Source organism: Magnolia sinica, chromosome 10 (genome assembly GCF_029962835.1).
Source record: "Magnolia sinica isolate HGM2019 chromosome 10, MsV1, whole genome shotgun sequence".
In the NCBI taxonomy this organism is placed as follows: domain Eukaryota; kingdom Viridiplantae; phylum Streptophyta; class Magnoliopsida; order Magnoliales; family Magnoliaceae; genus Magnolia; species Magnolia sinica.
In genome coordinates this window covers 55,992,514-56,012,083 of record NC_080582.1, presented here as the reverse complement: position 1 = coordinate 56,012,083, position 19,570 = coordinate 55,992,514, and the positions used below count along the sequence as shown (strand labels likewise).

The 19,570-nt window shown below is 36.4% G+C and overlaps 4 protein-coding genes across 4 annotated transcripts; 1 reads left to right on the top strand and 3 right to left on the bottom strand.

Moving 5' to 3' along the window:
• Nucleotides 1-20: 20 nt before the first annotated feature.
• LOC131217533 (ribonuclease H-like) lies at nt 21-11,385 on the bottom strand. The gene is made up of 2 exons (XM_058212467.1): nt 11,018-11,385; nt 21-48 (listed from the first exon to the last, which is right to left on the bottom strand). Exons 1-2 carry the CDS (start codon nt 11,383-11,385, stop codon nt 21-23), a joined length of 396 nt encoding a protein of 131 aa, XP_058068450.1.
• A 416-nt stretch (nt 11,386-11,801) lies between these two features.
• LOC131217532 (uncharacterized protein At2g29880-like) lies at nt 11,802-12,951 on the bottom strand. Its single transcript, XM_058212466.1, has 2 exons — nt 12,526-12,951; nt 11,802-12,440 (listed from the first exon to the last, which is right to left on the bottom strand). The coding sequence occupies exons 1-2, from the start codon at nt 12,949-12,951 to the stop codon at nt 11,802-11,804; spliced, it is 1,065 nt and encodes a 354-aa protein (XP_058068449.1).
• A 233-nt stretch (nt 12,952-13,184) lies between these two features.
• On the bottom strand, nt 13,185-13,927 carry LOC131217531 (protein ALP1-like). Its single transcript, XM_058212465.1, has 2 exons — nt 13,769-13,927; nt 13,185-13,675 (listed from the first exon to the last, which is right to left on the bottom strand). Exons 1-2 carry the CDS (start codon nt 13,872-13,874, stop codon nt 13,185-13,187), a joined length of 597 nt encoding a protein of 198 aa, XP_058068448.1. The 5' UTR covers nt 13,875-13,927.
• Nucleotides 13,928-17,635: 3,708 nt separating this feature from the next.
• On the top strand, nt 17,636-18,649 carry LOC131258398 (probable ubiquitin conjugation factor E4). The gene is made up of 3 exons (XM_058259713.1): nt 17,636-17,767; nt 17,911-18,062; nt 18,188-18,649. Exons 1-3 carry the CDS (start codon nt 17,639-17,641, stop codon nt 18,510-18,512), a joined length of 606 nt encoding a protein of 201 aa, XP_058115696.1. The 5' UTR covers nt 17,636-17,638; the 3' UTR covers nt 18,513-18,649.
• The last annotated feature ends 921 nt before the right edge of the window (nt 18,650-19,570 follow it).

Genomic DNA, 19,570 nt, shown 5'->3' with positions numbered 1-19,570 from the left:
GTCATTCCTGCAGTTCAAATTCATAAAGTCATGGCTTCTTGGTCATTCCTGCAGTTCAAATTCATAAAATCGGTCAATCACAGTATAACTGGCATTGGAAACTACAATTTGACCTTGTATCAGCCAAAGCATCAGCTGGTTTGGTACACCAACATACATGTTTTTTTACATTGGCATGTCACCTATGAGACACCATCCTTATCTGAAGAGACCACCAAAATCGTGGAATTGGAGCCGCTATGGTTTTGCTTTAAAAACGGTTTTAAGCCGTTTCTAATTTGGAACGGTTCTAAACCATTTTCAAATTTGTACCAGCTTTAATAACCAACATTGCTATTTTCACTATTTTTTTGGTGTGTCCCACCAAAGTTTTGGATCTTCTTAATTTTAAGGAATTTGTTCTATTGTTATATTTTAAAATAGATGGACGAAGTGGATTTGATTAAGAGCTTTTTTTGTAGATCCCACAAGGCCACAATAGCATAGTAATATCTGTGTACCCCAGCCCACCAAATCCATTTTCTTTCTTTCTTTTTTTACACCAAAGACGCCCTAACCCTCATTCTCTCTCTCACTCTCACTGTTTTTGCTACCTAACCTCTCAATTTCCTGCATTCACGGCGTAGACACTCCCTCTGGACGTTTTCCCTCTCCAATATCTCATTCTCTCTCATTTAGACATTTCTCCCCCTCCAAAAACCCTAAAACCATAAGATTCAGCGGCGACGAAGGAAGGATGCCTCCGAAGTTCGACCCATCTCAGGTGGTGGACGTGTACGTCGGCGTTATAGGAGTAGGCGCGGCGAGCTCACTCACCCCGAAGATCAGGTCGTTGGGGCTGTCCCCTAAAAAGATTCGTAGCAGGAGATCGTTGATGGGGATGTTGAGGTCCTGACAGAGTGAGGTGGCTTCTTTGATCTCCTCTCAATTTCTCTATCTTCTTTTCTTTCTTTTTTTCGTCGAGATTTTGTTTTTAGGAGTTGTTTAGGGATTTTGGTATTTGATTTGGAATTCTGGAAAATTGAGATCTTAATGCTTGTAATTATCATTTTAAAAAAATGCATGTAATTTTAGGGTCCACGAACACATTCTGACCCTAAAAAATAATAATAATAATAATAATAATTAAAATTAAAAAAATTAATTAAAAAATTTTAAAAATTAAAAAGAAGAAGAAGAAAAGAAAAAGCACTCCATGTAGAAAATGAATTAGAGATGGAGAGGTTCTCTATTTGTGTTCAAGTGCACATCTCAACTTTGCAAGGGTGTACAGGGTTTTTCAATGCTAACACTAGAGAGGTTCATGGTTCAGGGTTTTTCAATTCTAACACTAGAGAGGTTCATGGTTCTATAAACCAGACTGTTGATTAGTTATCCCCCGTTGATAGACAATTCCCCAGTAATCTTCTATAGTGAGGAAAGGATATCAGCCTCCAATATTAGGACCATTTTCAGTTGAATGTGGAGAGCTGTTGGGATTTGTGAAAAGCATACGGAGAAAAGATATCGCTTCTTGATAAACCTACTTTGGATTTGTGGAAAGCGTGGGGAAAAGATACTGTTTTCAACAAAGAAAACATCATTACCCACTTTTGCTCATTAACGACAACTTTCTTAGGAAATTTGGATTTGTTTCCAAATAAGTTGGAAAAATAATATATTTCACTTCATCCGTTCATTGTTCATAATACATTTGGGCCGATTCAAAACCCCATAGGCCACACCATATGGAACAACGTTAAATCAGCCTGCAAGGTCGAATGAATGCATCATATGCAACTCCAATTGCTAGGTTTCTCTGCTAGAAAATTTTTGAAAAAACCAATTCTAGAGCTCCTTGGGAATTTTAGGGCCCATTTGGCTACCATCAAAGTTCTGTTTCGATAGGCTATTTTGGACACATCTGTTTAGCCAAGGGATTTCTGGATGTGACTTGTATAGATAGACTATTCTGCCCTAGCAACTGTTGTTTTTCAAACTCCCTGGATCTGGATGGATGGACAAGCATATGTGGCTCTTCTAAACATTGGCACATTGGCATGTGGACATGCAGAGTAAATGTGGATTGATATTGCATGCGTGCACGTGGGTTGCTTTAAGATGCATGGTGGCACGTGTATTGCTTGAAGATGCATGGTCACATGACATGTACATGTGGAAACTGGCACATGTGGCACGCGTGAAAGTGGGATTTGGCACGTATGGGGTGTTTGAAGATGGGTGCCTCATTTATGGCACATTGGCACATGTGGCACATGTGCCACGCATGCGTGCAAAAGTTAGCTACTCTTTCATGTGCCTTATGGAATAATGCTAAAACCAATTTACTATTATTATTTTTTAATCGAAATTACCTTGTACAAGGTAACAGCTACTTTTTTAGAATTCATTTGTTTTTATTGGAATTAGTTAACTCCATTTAGTTGGGTTATGGCTTATATCACCATGCCAAAATTGTGAATTTGCGACGGACAAAGTCCGTCGCAAAAAATCGTTTGGTCTTATAACAGATTTAATCGGTCGTAAACAAAAAATGTCCATCGCCAATCCCCTTTTTCTCGAAAATATAGTTTCAAGGTAGCGGATTTCGCGACAGACTAAATCCATTGCTAAAATCTAATTTACGATGGATTGTGGTCCGTCGTAAATTTGTGGCGGATTAAATCCATCGCAGATTTTGATTTTGTGACGGAATATGATCAGTTACAAATTACCGCCGAAAATAGCACTTTGCGATGATTTTTAGTTGCTTTTGCAATGGATCATGGTCCGTCATAAAAGGAGTTTTGCCTAAAAACATTTATAAAAAAAAAAATTTTTTTTTTTAGAATACGGTGGAAAATTATTTTTTTCTAGTCTAAGAATTGTTTTTTAATAGAATTTCAGTGGTTTAATTGTTCATATTTGTATCTAAGATTATTTTTCAACAATTGATTGAATGCAAAGAATATTTTATTTTGTTTTTATATCAAATGAGTGGAAATTATTATTAATTTTTTAATTTAAAACTAATATTTAAATGATTTGTAATATCACATGAAAAAGAATATTGAGATGTCTAAAAAAATTTAACAATATTTGATAAAAAAAAATTGAGATTTTGAGGGAAAAAAATCGTGATTTAATAAAAATCTATTTTTTGGGGGTAAAAAAAAAATATTGAAAAAAGTTGATCATTTTGAAAAAAAAGAAATTGACTTCGAGAAAAAAATAATATCCTGAAAAAGAAAATTAAAAAAATTTTAAAAATGTGAAAATTTTGACAACGTTGAAAAGTGAAAATATTTTGAAAAAGAAAATGATAGTTTGTATTTTGAAAACTAAAATAAAATTGAGAAGTTCGATAAAAATTGACAAGTTTGAAAAAAATGCTTTTTAAAAAAATGGAGAAGTTCAAAAGAATTGAAATTTTTAAGATAAAACGGTATTAAAAAATCGATAATTTAACAAAAAACAGACATTTTGAAACAGAAAATAAAGAACTTAGAAAAAATTTGTGATATTGAAACATAATTGAAAATGTTCAAAATTTGAAATTAAAAGAAAATTTTATTTATAAAAACACAGAGATTTTGAATATATATATATATATCATTTTGAAAAAGAAAATTGAAAAGTTGAAAACAAAATGATGCTTTTGAAGAAAAAAATCGCCATTTTGAAATTTTTGAGGAAAAAAAAAATTAAAATTTGAGAAAATTTTTGAGATTTTTGTATTTTAATTTTTTAAATATTTGATAATAAAAATGATATTTTGTTAAAAGTTTTCAAAGAAAAATTAAGAGTAAAAAAATATACATTTTACATTTTGAAAAAAAAAATGTGATTTTTAAATAGAAATTGAGATTTATCTATGAAAAAAAATATATTTTTTACTAAATTATTAGGCACGTCCACTAATTGAACCTTTAACCGTTTTTGGACAATCTAATCAGTCGAGATTGAAGAGTAAATAACTTCAAATGTTTAAATCAAATTTCACTCAAATTGTTGATCAATCTTGTATGCCCAATATCTTTCTCATATGTAGCCTCATTTGTATTAATTGATTAAATATAACAAACTTTTTTGTTTTTGTTTTTGTTTTTTTTTTTTTTATATCAATTGAGTGGACACTATTATTATTATTATTTTGCTTCAAAACTGATATTGTAGGAATATCACACAAAAAAATCCCACTATACATCCTTTGTATTGTAGGAAATGAAGTTTGAAAAAAAATTATCATTAAAAATAATAGATATTTTGATATATAATTGACATTTTGAAAAAGAAAAATGAGAGGTTCAAAAAAAGTTATGATTTTGAAAAAAACAAATCATTGAGAAATTAAATAAATAAATAAATAACAATTAACAATGTTTGAGAAAAATTGAGTTTTTGAAAAAAAAATGTTATTTAATAAAAATCATGATTTTGAAAAAAAAAAAAAAGAAGAAGAAGAAAATTGAGTAAATTTGATAATTTCGAGAAAAAAAAGATATTGAAAAAAAATGATATTTTGAAAAATAAAATTAAAAAGATTTAAAAATTTGTGAAGTTTTTGACAACTTCGAAAAAAGAAAATATTTTGAAAAAGAAATTGAGATTGTGTTTTGAAAAAAATATGAGAAGTTCAATAAGAATTAAGAAGTTCGGTAAAAAAAATAAATAAATAAAAAGAAAATGGAGAAGCTCGAAAGAATTGAAATTTTGAATGTAAAAAATGAGATTAAAAAATCGAGATTTTGACAAAAAACTGACATTTTGAAAAGGGAATTTGAGAAGTTCAAAAAAATTATGGCTTTGAAAAAATATTGAAAATGTTCGAGAAAAATTGACATATTGCAAAAAAAAAAAAAAAGATTTTAAAAAACACTGAGATTTTGATTTTTAAAAAATATCATTTTGAAAACGAAAATTAAAAAGTTGAAAACAAAATGGTGCTTATGAAAAAATAAAATTGGCATCTTGAAATTTTTGAGAAGTTTGAAAAAATTGTTAAGTTTAACAAAAAAAAAAAAAAAACATTTTGGGAAAAAATTTGAGATTTTGAAAATAAAAATTTGGAATTTGTATTTTGAAAAAAAAAATATTGAAAAGTTTGATAACAAAAATTTGATTTTGTTAAAAGTTTTGAAAAAAATAAAAAAATGGACATTTTGAAAAAAAAAAAAAACAAAGAATTTAAAAAAGAAATTGATATTTATCCGTGAAAAAAAAAAAGAAGATTTTTTACTAAATTACTAGGGATATCTACTAATTGAACCTTTAACCATTTATGCACGGAAACATGCACTTGATCAAATTCTATGATCAGGCCATCCTAAGGTTCATCCGAATGGTCAGATATGTTCGGAACGTGCTAATTAAGATAGAACAAAAATCGGCTCAATATGACCCGAACAAATCAAATCTATCCAAAACACTCTTTAAATAGGCATGATCAGTTTGTTTAGATCTAGACTGATTTTGGACAATCTAATCGGTCCAGATTAAAGAGAAAATATAACTTCAAATGTTTAGATTACATTTCACTCAAATCTAATTGTAGGATCACAAGATATGACCCATCATATTATTGATCAATCTTGTCTACCTAATATCTTTCTTATCTGAAGTCTGACCGGGGCGAGTAACTAGTCAAATCAAAGCTCTTGATTAATAGAATAGAGTGAATGGATCAAATTTCTAAATTGGGCCAAATATTTAGGTTAAAATTGCGCCACAACTTATTGACCTTGTGAGAACCCAAGAAATGACATCACTAAGTTATGTGAGCCCCACCATGATGTATGTGTTTTATTCACACCGTTCATTCATTTAGAGAGATCATTTTAGGGCATGAGCCAAAGAATGAGGTGGATCCAAAGGTCAAGTGGACCCCATCAGAAAAAAAAAAAAACAAGTGGGGATTGAACGCCTACCATTATAAATTTCTTATGTGCTCGAGAAGTTTTTGATCAAGCTAATATTTGTGTTTTCCCTTCATCCATGTATTTGTTAACTTATGAACAAATTAGATCTAAATATAAACATCATAGTGGGCACTAGGAAGGTTTTAACAATGCATGTCACTGTCCCTATTGTTTTATGTGGTGCGGTCTACTTGAGATTTGGATCTGTCTCATTCTTTAGCCCATACCCTAAAATGATCTCTCTAAATGGATGGACGGTGTGGATACAACACAAACATCATGGTGGGTCCAACATAACTTGGACACATCACTTCATTAGGGCATCTGCATCTCCACTCATTATTATAAAAACCCACTGTTTTAGTAGTGTTTATTTACAATCCAACTTGTTGATAATGTAGAGAAGATATAGATGAAGGGAAATTACAAAGATCAAATTAATCGAAACTTTTGTGACTTGCAAAAGGTTTTTAATGGTTATTCATCATTATTTTGATTGGTATGGCCCACTTGAGATTTAGATCTTCTTATGATTTGCAATGACATCTTAAAATGTGATGAAAAAACATAAGGATGGTATGGATATACAAAAAATATATAAAGGTGTGCCCTACACATTAGGGTAACACTCATGGAGTTAACTAAATAGGAAAATTGTACCATAAGGTCAACCTCATGGAACTTCGTACGAGGTTGAGCTGTGTGGGCCCCATCATGATGTTTGTAGAACGTCAACACCGTGCATTTGATGTGTGCCCTTTGGGTCATAGGATATCCCAAAAATTAGCCATATACGGAACTAAAGTGGGCCATAACATCTAAAATTATGTGAAGAAATCCTAAAATATATAAAAGTACTTGGTGGGGCCCACATGAGTTTTGGATGCGGCTGAAACTTGGTCTGACCTCTCATATAAGTAGGACACACATAAATAATGGGCTGGATGTATGAATCACATCTATGTGGGCCCAATATATGATTATGTATGTTTTAATGAGAGGGTAACCCCTCTAAACTATAGTATATGGTGTGGCCCACCCAAGTCATAGATTGACTTTATTTTTTAAGCCTGTGGCCCACCATGGAATGTTGCATCTGACTGATGGGGCAGATCTAAAGTTCAAGTGGACCCCACCATAGAAAATAGTGGGATAGTGACACCCACCATTGAAACCTTCTTATGGACAATGATTCTCACTGTTAAAACATTCCTAGGGCCCATCATAATGTTTACTTTCCATCCAATCTGTTAATAATATCACACATGCTAGGACGAAAAACAAATATCATGTTGATCCAAAACTTCCGTGACCTTCAAACGGGTTTCAATGGTAGACGTTCATTCTCCCACTGCTTTTTATAGTGTGGTAGACTTGATCTTTGGATTTGTCTTATTTTTCTGCTCAATACTTACGACAAGCTCTCCAAATGGACAGACGGTTTGGATATAACACATGCCTCGTGTTGGGATCCATAGAACTTAGTGACATCAATACACCAGCAAGGTCGGTGGCTGTGGTACCCAGCCAATCCGCTTCCGCGTCGGACGCGGTTTTTGTGCAAAGCCTTTTGCTCGAAGTTCCTGCTCAAGGATGCTGGTGGGTCCCACTGAATTGTATGTGAGAAATCCATTCCGTCCATCCGTTTTGAAAGATAATTTAGGAAGTGTAGCCATAAATAAGTTGAATACAACACGCAAGTTGGTCACACGAGATGGAAAGTTGGGGAAGAAATGCCTACCGTTGAAATCTTCTTAGGCCCACCAAGATGTTTATATGAGATCCAACCTGTTTATAAGTTAATAAAGACATTTTTATAAGTTAATAAAGATATGGAATAAGGGAAAACATAAATATAAGCTTGATAGAAAACTTATATGGCCCAAAGAATTTTTAATGGTAGGCATTCAATCCCACTGTTTTCTGTGGTGGGGTCGACTCAGACTTTTGATCTACCTCATACTATACATCATGCTCTAAAATTATCTGGAAAAATGGATGGACGGAGTGATGAAACATATGCATTCGCAGTGTGCCCCACAAGATTTTACGCAGTACGCTTAGCGTACTTAGTTACTCGGTATGCAATCCCTAGGCAGGAACGGGCGCTGCGCCCTAATCCTTTCCTCTCTCTCTCTCTCTCTCTCCACCCACAATTTACTGTTTCCGAGCACCTTACGCACGCGCACCCTCTCTCTCTCTCTGAAGCTCGGTTGAAGGCTAGCTCATTCACAACTGTGAGGTAGCTCTCTCTCTCTCTCTCTCTCTCTCTCTCTCTCTCTCTCTCTCAATGTCTCTCAATGCCGATTTAGGAATTTGGGGATTTAGTAATTTGTGGATTCCTAATTGGATGTGGACCCTCATTTAGGGATTTAGGGATTTTAGGGTGTACAGATTTGAATGTGGAACCCGATTTGGGGTTTTTCTGTTTTACAAATTAGGGATTTGGGGATTTTTAAATTTTGGGGATATGAGGATTTTTTAAAATGGCACTTCGTTTTTTATTTTTTATTTTTATTTTTTAAAAAGATGATTAATATTATTAAGGCCAAAAGACCAATAAGAAAACAACTTAAGATTTGATGAAGTTCTTATTTTACTAGTAGGTATGGCGCACATGTGAAGAGGGGAGAGAGATGGTTAGACCTTTTTAACATAATTGATATAGACAGTCCATTACTTACCATTTACTGGATGGTTGGGATCCTCATATCAAAGTTTAGAAGAATAGGTAGTTAGTTGCAGCCCCACATGATGGAAGCTCTTGATGAATTATTGTAGTTTGTTGTCCATTTTTCCAGCTATTGATAAAGTGGTTGAGATGATCCCATCAAAGTAACTGTTTGGCAAGGATATAAGAAAAAAAGTGCACTATGTAGCAACAGTTTCTTTCTGAGCTATGAATTGCCTTGCTTTTGTTGCATGAGTTTAATGCTTATTCTTTTTCAAAATTTTGGTTGACAACCATCACTGTAATAAGCTTTATTAACTACTTCATTGCATGTTCTTTTATCAGATTAGAACTTAATTATTCCACATTTTTAACCTTCTTCCAAGTTCAGTATATGGCCTATGCTGTACAGAGGCAAACCCTGTAACTCCGACCTCTGTCGCTCACTTTTGTTATTAATATTCTTAGCTCAAAAATGCATTATCTTCCATGTTTCCAGGAAGTGCTTATGAGCAGCACTCAACACAATGCCCTGATGACTAGGATTGTTTGTGCAGTCAATTTTTTAAACAAGCTAACCATCTATGGAGATGACCAACTAGATGGACACTCCACTGGATTGAGTTATTGGCTTATTGCAGATCAATTCATTTGAGCATCCAATGCACCTGCAAACGTAAATTTAGATACCAAATCATGTATTAATTTTGATTTATTTCCTCTCTAGCTTTTCTTAATTTACTGATGAAGGTGTTGCCTCTTTTCTTTTTCTTTCTTCTTCTTCTTCTTCTTTTTTTTTTTTTTTTTTTTTGTGATTGGTTCATATTTAAAGATCCTTCTGGTGTTGTTGTTGTTGCAACCCAGGCTGAAAATGTTAAGATTCTTCTTTTGTAGGTCACAGATATTTGATGTGGCTAATGAGGAAGTCTGCAAGTTGGATAAAAAGTTCAGGAAAGGGAGTCATGTTTGAGTTCGTTTTCTTGGCTTTAGGCATCTAGAAGAATTGGCAATGGATGTTTTCTTTATGTTTTATTTTTATAATAATTATTTTTTCTATCACTTTCCATGTAGTATATAACCTTTTGATCTGCTTGGGGCATTTTTCTTTCTGTTTTTTCATATCTTTCATTATTTATTTATTTAATTATTTATAACTTGATTATTTATAAGAATTGGCTTACTTGCACTTTGTATCTGCCCCATCAGCTAGATATCATCCTGATTCGGAACTCAAATGGACCTTCATCAGTATGATGTAAGTATCCGGTCTTCCACTGTTTCTATTATTGTTTTTTTAGTACTCTAGTACATTAGGGCCCGTTTGGACGGGTGGATTGAAAGGGATTGTCTTGGCTTTGGATGGATTGCACATTTACCAAGGCTCTTTAATGCTTGGCAGTGGATTGTCCCTAATCCCATTGACTTCCTTGATCCTACGCCCATTACCTGTGCGTGTTTGGACGGTCAGGGTAATCCAGGGATTGCAACAATCCATCCACCTGTGCGTGTTTGGACGGTCAGGTAATCCAGGGATTGCAACAATCCATCCTGTTTGGACAGACATGGGATTAGGCTTCAATCCCATTCATTCCAGGATAATACACCATAATAGGTTCCCATTTGATGGCAAAGAACTTCTGATTGAACAGTTGGGATTTCCTGGACCCCACCAAGTACAGACTAACGCAGAAAATTCAAGATTGGCAGATGATCCTGACTGTTCGATTTGAAGATTTGAATTAAAAACTCTGAACGGACAGTTGGGATTTCCCGGACCCGCCATGGCAGAAAATTCAGGATTGGCAGATGGTCCTGACCGTTCGATTTGAATTTAAAAAATTTAAGTCACGTGGTGATTGGGAGGTTTGGATAGTTTGGTGGCACCTACTGGATGAACGGTTCGGATCCTTTTCACCGCTGACACGTATTCAGGAAAATCAGAGATGCTTGCTGTTAGCAATTTGCTACTACAGAAGTGAAAACAGAAAACCATTACTTGCTGGAGATTATGACCCGTGATCCGGAAAATAATAGTAAGTTGTTAAAGATCACCTCATGCCTTGTTACTCCTGCAGGGATTCCGTACGGCCTCCCCACTGTGGGCAGTAAAATAATTATCAGAATAGTCCTGATTAATGGTTTCAACGGTGGAGATCATTATTCTGTGTTGCGGACTAAGTTATGGTCCATATGATCAAAATTTCAGTGGTGCAAATCATTATTCCATCGATTCGCCTATTTGATGGTTTCCATCCAAAAAATAAGATGCAAAAAATTTGTTGGTAAGTCTAAACAGAGTTAACTCAGTACGGTAGCATACTGAGTAAGTCAGTATGCTAAAAAAAATCCAGTAGAACCTAAAAAATCCATAAAGTGCGATACTCAATAGTACAACACCAATAATTTCTAAAATTTGAAAATTATAAGCAACGAAAAGAAAACAACCAACACGCCAACCAAAAGGGCCACGAGTTTCTCGCTGTCCGATAGCCCAAGATCGTCAGTCGACGTTGCCCCCTCCACCACAACCATGGTTGGTTGTGTCGTCTGTCGAATAGAGGAGGTGGTCGTGTGAGGGATGTCCACCTCAGCAGATGAAGCAGCAACCTGATGAATAGGATAATCTGTAACAGGTCTAGACGGTTCCCTAGCCTTTCCGAAATAACTTTCCCAGCATGCCACAGCCTCTTTCCAATTCTTGAAGGCCCTGTGTCTGCCCCCACTGAATCCCTCCACTTCTACTCGTGCATCGTCCCATGTGACGTATATACCAGGATGACGTCTAACGAGGACAACATAATACTTCTCTTTACCCATCTGCATTGAAATGTGAGGGTTAGTGATGACAAATGTTTCAAATTGTTGATTATGGTAGCAACTTGATGCTATGGAGAAACATAAGAAATCCAAATACGAATTATTTACCCTGAACAAGAATTGAAAAGGTCGTTATACGTACCATCCTCCAGTAAATCAAGTGTGTGCTCCGTTCCGGCTTAACGTGCATAATGCATGCATTTTGGTAGATATACGAAAAGACAAGTAACAAATAATCTGATATAGTCATAATCACAAAATTCATAGTGGTAATGATAATCCCAGAAAATCAGCACATCAAAGTCCAAAGTAGCAGTTAAAAAAAAAAAAAAAAAAAACAAACCAAACACACCAACAGTAGAAAGTTATTACATGCCCAGTTTTAAAAACAGATTAAGACAACCATTCATTCAATGTCAGATAGGTCCAACACCTCCATCACCAAAGTGATCACGGAGTGTTTTCTTTAACCACTCCATTCGGCGCTCGGGTCGGAGACTGACAAAGAACGACGCAAGTGACTTGTCCTTACTCAGGATCCGACCAACTTCAAGAAATTCAGAGCTGGTCAGGCCTTTCACCTCTTCTAGCACATCAAGAACCTTGCTTGTGCGATTGACCTCTTCGCCAAGCCCAAATTTCATCATCGAGTCGGCTACGGTCTGCAGAGAGGTCCCCAATACATCACAGGGACGAGGAAAACGCGAACGTTTCCGTGTACCTGTCCCTCCTCGGTTAACATCAAAATCAGAAGTGTGAGTGGGAGTACTGCGGGAGTCATGATGTCCCATCACAGGACTGTCCGATGGTAATGGAATGGTCCCTGTGGAGTCTGTTACATAATCCTCTGATAGGTCAATAGTATCATCCATATCATCAACCTCTCTCCATGATTCATTAAGATCTCGCTGAAGATGAGAAGATGATGCTGATGCAGCCATACTCCTACTGCCTTGCACATAGCGTCCGGTGGCCTGGTCAGATCCGCAAATTACTGCAAGGTCATCCATCCTTTCCATGCGTTTCCCTCGGAGTCGTTCGGCATGTGGGTGAGACTGCCATATGAATAAGTCAGTTGTAATTAAGGGCTAAAACAACGTAGAGATATATGATGGGATTTTAAAAATCAGTAAAACTTACCCTAAGATACTCCTCCCAGACTTCATCTGGAGCCGTGACCACCATCCTCTCATTGTCCCAACCAAACCCACTCGCTGCTAGCATGTCTTTCATTGCATTATACTCTCTTTTATAATATCTCAATCGATTCGACACGTTTTGCCACTGGACGGCTACGTCAGTATGCTTCGTAACTTCTTCAGCCGCAATTTGGTATGCCTCCCGCTTGAAACCATTATCAGCTCTACGCCCTAATGCAACCTGTTCGATAAATGTGTCGAACAGAATCTGATCCATAGCAGTAGTCCATTTGATCTTCACAGCTTGGGATAGAGGCTTCGTTAGAGATTTCACCGTCTTCCCACGCGGAGAACTTCGAGTGGGAACCGGCGGTGTTCTTATGGGTGATTGGGTCGGTGTTGATGTAACATTAAAGGAGTCTGTCATTTCACCTGAATACGGAGTATGTATGATATTTTACCAATGTCAATCATAATCGTCAAAACAACATCTATTAACATATACGCCAAAAAGGGATAAATTCATTGATCATTATCGATATACTATCATCCAACTAACGTAACTGGGTGACTATATTATAGAAAATTTAAAGTTAAGTAAACTTGAAATATACTATCATCCAACTAATGTAATGTAAATGACACATGAAGTATCGACTATCAACTCCTACTATTGTGCTGAGCATCTGCCCACATTCTAGCTACAATGTCATCGCGTACTCGATTCCAAGCATCTTTTTCACGCCGAGTTACTCGAATGGACCATTGACGCTCATCATTAGTTGATACCTCTACAGGTGTCGGGATAGCCACCCCATCGGCTGCAGATATACCAACGAAATCGCTGTCCAATCGAGACTCATTTTCGGTACGTATATAATTGTGTAGGACACAACATGCTATCACAATTTGGACTTGTGTTTGAAATTCATACTGCATAGCGCTCTTCAATATGAGAAATCTGCCTTTCAAAACACCAAAACAACGCTCGATTGCATTGCGCAATTGTGCATGTCGATAATTAAACAGCTCCTTCATGTTTGCAGGCGCTCTCCCGGTTCGATACTCCTGTAAGTGATATCGAACGCCCCGGTATGGAGCCATGAAACCAGGTGAATGAGCGTATCCAGCGTCGACAACGTAATATTTTCCTACACATTCGAATCATAGTTCCCTTAAGTGAAAAATCGGATACAATCATAGTTATAAATTAGAGTGACACTGTTTTAACATATAAGCAGTACCGTTTGGGACAATCAAGAGATCATCTGATCGAGTCATTGCGTTGTGTAGCACCCTCGCATCCGAAGCAGAACCCTCCCAACCGGCCAATACATATGTAAATTTCATATCGAATGAACACGCTGCCAGGACATTCTAAGAGAGGACCCCTTTACGATTGCGAAAACTCGCCTGGTCAACCGCTAGAACATGTGCAGGAATGTGTGTTCCATCAATTGCACCAAGGCAATCCTAAACCATGCGAACCAATTATCATGAAAGGACCACACATTGAATTAAAGTGAAAATTACTAACTTGGATGACAGACCTATTGGAAAATTACCTGAAAGTAAGCAGACCAATTTAGATTTGTTTGGATCTCCAACGGCGTCTCTGTTCCGGCTGATTTAACTGAATCGGGGTATAGTGATACAATTGCCGTTAGAACACGGTGAAAGTGCCGACTGACAGTCTCTCCTGATCGAATAAATCTGTGACCTAAAACCCGGTTGCGAACATTGTGTCCCAATGTGTGTAGAAAAATAACTACTTGTTCTTCAAGACTAACATTACGAGTATCACGGAGTTTTGTCTTCTCGCGTATCAGCGTACATAGTTCAAAAAATGAATCTCGATTCATCCGAAGTTGATCTAAACAATCTCCATCGCTAGCCCGAATAATAGAATTGATGAACTTCGCTCGCTCATCATCCCTATGACGTGCCGGTTGTTTGAACATGTAGTAGCAACAATATTCCCCAACAGCCTGTACACAAGCTGACACCGCTTGAGACATAATTACCCTCTTCATCTCATCCTCATCTGAAGAATCCATATGTTTGATGCCTATATTTTGTAGGGAGAATTCCAATATGTTTGGAATGCAATTGTACGAAGCACAATTCAAAGCAGCCAGCTGCCTATCCTAGATCTTCCTATTTCCAAGAAGATCCCCAGCTTGATGCGATTTAGTATCAAGGTGTCCGTTCCTATATATATGTGTCCGTGCAAATTTAGGTTTGGAGGTGAGGAAACATCTGTTTAAAAATGTTAGCAAGTATCAACAGTTAGAAAGCAGGAATGGGGCATGAGTCTAAAGCATGATTTGGAGTGGAAGTGCCACCTAGTTACAAGGATCATACAACTAATATTTGGAACTTACATGCACATAGCATAAGATGGGTAATGGTGGTTCTCAAAATGTCAAGTCTGTTTGGACTAGTGGAAGGAATCCCAAAAAGTAGATCTGGAAAGAAAAATGTCACGTTGGAGCAAATTTGTGGAACAGAATCATAAATAACCTTTTTGTTTTAGCATATGTGATTTCCATGGAAAAACATAAAGGTCACTTCTGATGAAAAGCTCAGATCTGGTACAGTACCATGTTGCACCTACTTGTAGCGTGTAGATGATGAGCAACACTATACAGGTGTGTGGGCCTAGCAAACCCCTCCCACTATTTGTATGTATGTATATTGCTCATAAAAAATGGACATTTGTAACAAAATGCCAACCAGAGCAGAATGGTTGACCCACATTTTGATGTTCTGGATTGACAACTGGCCAAACTGGGGACATTGGTATTTCCCATATATATACATAGGAATGCTAGCATCCCCACCTTCACAGGGACATTAGCAATGCCCCCAAAACATTAAACTGATATATGGGATGGCCAATCGTCAATTTGGACCATCCATTCAAGTATACAAATACAGGAATGATCCTAATCATCAGATCAATGGTTTGAAAATGAAGAGTCAAGATTGATGGAGAAACAAAGTGGGAACAGGTCCAATCATTATCTGAAACATCTACCATAGGCCCCATCATGGATTGCTTATGATGTCAAAGAAGCGCTCTAGCTTGTGATGCTAACCATCAAAGAAGCGCTCTAGCCAGTATGATTTTTTAGACATGGCATGCACATAATGGCACAAACAAATGGAATGAACAGTCCTGATCAATGATTGGCTGTGATGGGAAGTAAGCATTTCCAATAGACACCCACAGCCACACCCAGCCACAAGTGCGGGCATATAGTTATTGAAGATTATAAAAATATGCAATATAAAAGAGCATGAGATGATTAAAATATGCAATATAAAAGGACATGAGATTGGTGTTAATCAAAGTAAAAGGACATGAGAAATATTGTTATAGGATAAGTGAGGACTATAGCAAATGAAAATAAAAACAATGAAACCATTCAAACACAAGTCTATAAATTCCAAGATATCAAGTAGATATCTCAAGCAAGATTCACATAACAACAATCAAACAGGCCAAAAATAAAAACTTTAGACCACTGCCCCCACTTCACCTACACCCATTTTACTTTTACATCCATCTCCATTTCTTCCCTTTCAGTGTGTGATCATTACCTGTCTTATTTATAAATTTGTACTAAGTCTGCTTGCATTGCAGTACTGTTCGAATAAGGAGAAAATGGTGGATAGCAGTAACTGGTTGTAGGTGATCATTTCTCCTGTCAAGTATTCATCCCAAGATGTAAACAGATTTTTATGATGTTCTGAAACCCTACATGTGTGTGTGCATGTACATCATGAATCACGTTCAGTAGCAGTCCTAGCCCAAAAATCAGACCTGCCAACTGGTTGTGTGTGCATGTACATCATGAATCACCTTAATGCTGCATGTCAGGTTAGCATATCTCATATTTTTTTCCTACATTTACATGAAAATATGAATAGAATTCAATAGAGCTTAACATGGTACAGCATGAGTAATTCAACAGCCGTGAAGTTATCCTAAAGTAAAACATGAGTGGCAACTTACAGACATGTAGGATAGAACAGCCACATACATGTGACAACCTCTCCCACTAAGTAGCAACATTTTAGTGATGTATTTACTCTGTATTGACCAACAGAGATATCATGAAAACTAATTACATTCTATCTGAAAATGCATTCTCAACTCAGCCATGCAAGAGGGTTCTACCCTTCAGATGATTTGGTTTGAAAATCAGGCAGGCCACACATGCTGGAACACAATGGATGGTTTAGTGAAAATTGCCAAAGACCCACATTGAATGCACACATGTGGCTCTCCAGATGACTGGACTATCCTGATTTATGGGCCCGATCAACTGCATGGTGAAGCTCACCTGATCAACAGCTCATATATCCCATAGGCCAGGTGGTATGTATGGCCACATACAGAGGCACATGCAGCCTTAGCAAATAGTTTTGGATGATAGTTATGGGAACAAATACCATAACATGAGAAAAATCCTGACTTGTGTGTCATGAAGGAGATAGTTCTAATTTCATTAATAGCAGTCATCATAAATAGTTTTGCTGCTGAAGTTAGGTAGATAGGTAGCTAGATAGATAGAACGGTTACATCATTGTTATAGTCGTGTAAACCAAGATCTGCTAATTAATTGGTCATACTACTATCAAAAGAAAAAAAAAATGAATGCATTGGCAAATATTGAGTTGATGAATTTGTGCCTGTGAAAGAGAATTCAAACAACCAAAAAGCAAAGCAAACCAAAACCAAAAAGAAAATTAAAAGTCAAAAGCACTCTTTCTGCCTAATCAACCATGCAAGAAATTTTTCCACATGTGAGCTATGCTAGAGCAGTCCTAATAAAATGAGATTGTCATCCAAACTCTTCAATTATTGGCCATCTGTGTATAGCTATAATCTGTATCTGAACAAATCAATGGTCATGCAGATTCTTTCTGCGTGATTAGAAGCCCCCATTCAAATTAACATTGATGGGATGAACAACAAATTCCAAGCATCCAAACGGACCCAAACCCCATTCGTTCATCAAAAATCCACATTACCAAGCTGCTTTTTGTTGCGTGAAGAAGCTTACCAGATCATGGATAGGATTTTGCCACATACAAGGACTGTGATGAACAACTTATATGATGGCCTTAGGGAAGTCCTGCTTGCTCTTCTGAAAAATACAGATACCCGAGAATGTGTTCTTGAGTATCTTGCAGAGTTGATCAAGAGGAATGCATCGAGGTCTCATATACAGGTGACTGCTTTCAGAGCTTGCTATTTTCAAGTTAAAATCCATATACACTGCAATGAACATTTTATATTGCACAAAATCTTTTTTTCTGTGGGAAATAAAAGTTTTCAAGCTTTTTTAACCTTGGATTAGGATGTAATTCACAGGTGGATCCACTATCTTGTGCAAGTTCTGGCATGTTTTTCAATTTTAGTGCAGTCATGCTTCAGCTGTGTGAGCCCTTTCTTGATGCAAATCTAACAAAAAGAGACAAAATTGACCCAAAGTATGTGTTTTATAATAGCCGGTTGGATTTAAGGTGAGGGTTCTTAGCTGAAATAGGTTTTTGCCAATTTTGTTCATATTCTATTCACATTTCTCCTTGGTATTATAAGTAGGTGCATCCTCCTGATTAGTGTTCATATGTATATGTATGTATATTAGAGGGTTGACAGCTCTCCATGCATCATCCGAGGAGGTTGCAGCATGGATTGGCAAAGATAATTGTGAGAAAATTGATGGACTTAGTCATAGAAGTGATGAAGAGAATCGATTATTACAGTCTCAAGAAGCTACAAGCTCTGGCAATAGTACAAGTTCTGTTCTTTCTAAAGCCAAGCCACTTTCTAGTTGTGGTGTAAAGAATAAGTACCCATTTATTTGTGAATGTTTCTTCATGACTGCACGGGTGCTCAATTTGGGGCTTCTGAAAGCATTTTCAGACTTCAATCATCTAGATCAGGTAAGGATACAGGCTATGAACAAATGAAAAAAAGGTTAGGTGCTTTTTAGGGATGATTCTCCATTTTCTAAGATTAAATATTACCAGTTATAGTGTTCATGACTTGGAAAAACTCAGCCAAGTTTACTCGAATTGACTCAATTCGACAGACTTTCCAGTGAGGTTTGAGTTTTTGAATTCTAATAGTTATGATATATTGTATTGTTTTAGATTAATTCTGGTATATTATATTAAAAATAGGAATAACTTAATCTATATTTTAGCCCAATATATTGTATTGAGCTATGCTAGAGCAGTCCTAATAAAATGAGATTGTCATCCAAACTCTTCAATTATTGGCCATCTGTGTATAGCTATAATCTGTATCTGAACAAATCAATGGTCATGCAGATTCTCTCCGCGTGATTAGAAGCCCCCATTCAAATTAACATTGATGGGATGAACAACAAATTCCAAGCATCCAAACAGACCCAAACCCCTTTCGTTCATCAAAAATCCACATTACCAAGCTGCTTTTTGTTGCGTGAAGAAGCTTACCAGATCATGGATAGGATTTTGCCACATACAAGGAACCCAAACAGTACCAAGTGTCGAACCCATCTGCAAACCTAAAATGCATGGTTTGCATACAGGATTTATCTGCTTTTATACTTGGAAGATTTCTGTGTAATATCTGCTACGTACATTAACTGTCAATGAAACTCCACACAACCATCCATGAAATAATAAGTTTCCAAATGTTGCTTGTTAAATTGTTTGTGACATACACACTTGAGCATGGTTCTAGGGTGCATGATGGAAGTGGTCCTCAACTAGATCCTTGGTTTGTACAATTAAATAAAATCAAAATTATTCATGGCAGGCACCTATATCCCATTGTAAACAAGCAAATCAGTAAGTCTTTTCATAAATTTCTTATAAGCGGTTGTTTCCACCACCCCGTCAATGTCACACACACTTGAGCATGATTCTAGGGTGCATGATGGAAGTGGTCCTTGAAATTGATCCCTGGATTGTTCAAGTAAATATTTCAAGGACTGCAACTATATTGTTCAAGTAAATTGATCCCTTGAAATTCTTCATTT

Excerpts from the sequence above, each read along its gene's own strand:
- LOC131217531 (XM_058212465.1), bottom strand. The coding sequence starts at position 13,874 with ATGAAATTTACATATGTATTGGCCGGTTGGGAGGGTTCTGCTTCGGAT. Across the intron at positions 13,676-13,768 it reads TCTCTTGATTGTCCCAAACG|GAAAATATTACGTTGTCGAC; the intron begins GTACTGCTTATA and ends TCGAATGTGTAG.
- LOC131217533 (XM_058212467.1), bottom strand. The coding sequence starts at position 11,385 with ATGGGTAAAGAGAAGTATTATGTTGTCCTCGTTAGACGTCATCCTGGT. Across the intron at positions 49-11,017 it reads GTGGCCCTTTTGGTTGGCGT|GAATGACCAAGAAGCCATGA; the intron begins GTTGGTTGTTTT and ends TTTGAACTGCAG.
- LOC131258398 (XM_058259713.1), top strand. The coding sequence starts at position 17,639 with ATGAACAACTTATATGATGGCCTTAGGGAAGTCCTGCTTGCTCTTCTG. Across the intron at positions 17,768-17,910 it reads CATCGAGGTCTCATATACAG|GTGGATCCACTATCTTGTGC; the intron begins GTGACTGCTTTC and ends TGTAATTCACAG. Across the intron at positions 18,063-18,187 it reads AATAGCCGGTTGGATTTAAG|AGGGTTGACAGCTCTCCATG; the intron begins GTGAGGGTTCTT and ends TATGTATATTAG.
- LOC131217532 (XM_058212466.1), bottom strand. The coding sequence starts at position 12,951 with ATGACAGACTCCTTTAATGTTACATCAACACCGACCCAATCACCCATA. Across the intron at positions 12,441-12,525 it reads TCTGGGAGGAGTATCTTAGG|TCTCACCCACATGCCGAACG; the intron begins GTAAGTTTTACT and ends TTCATATGGCAG.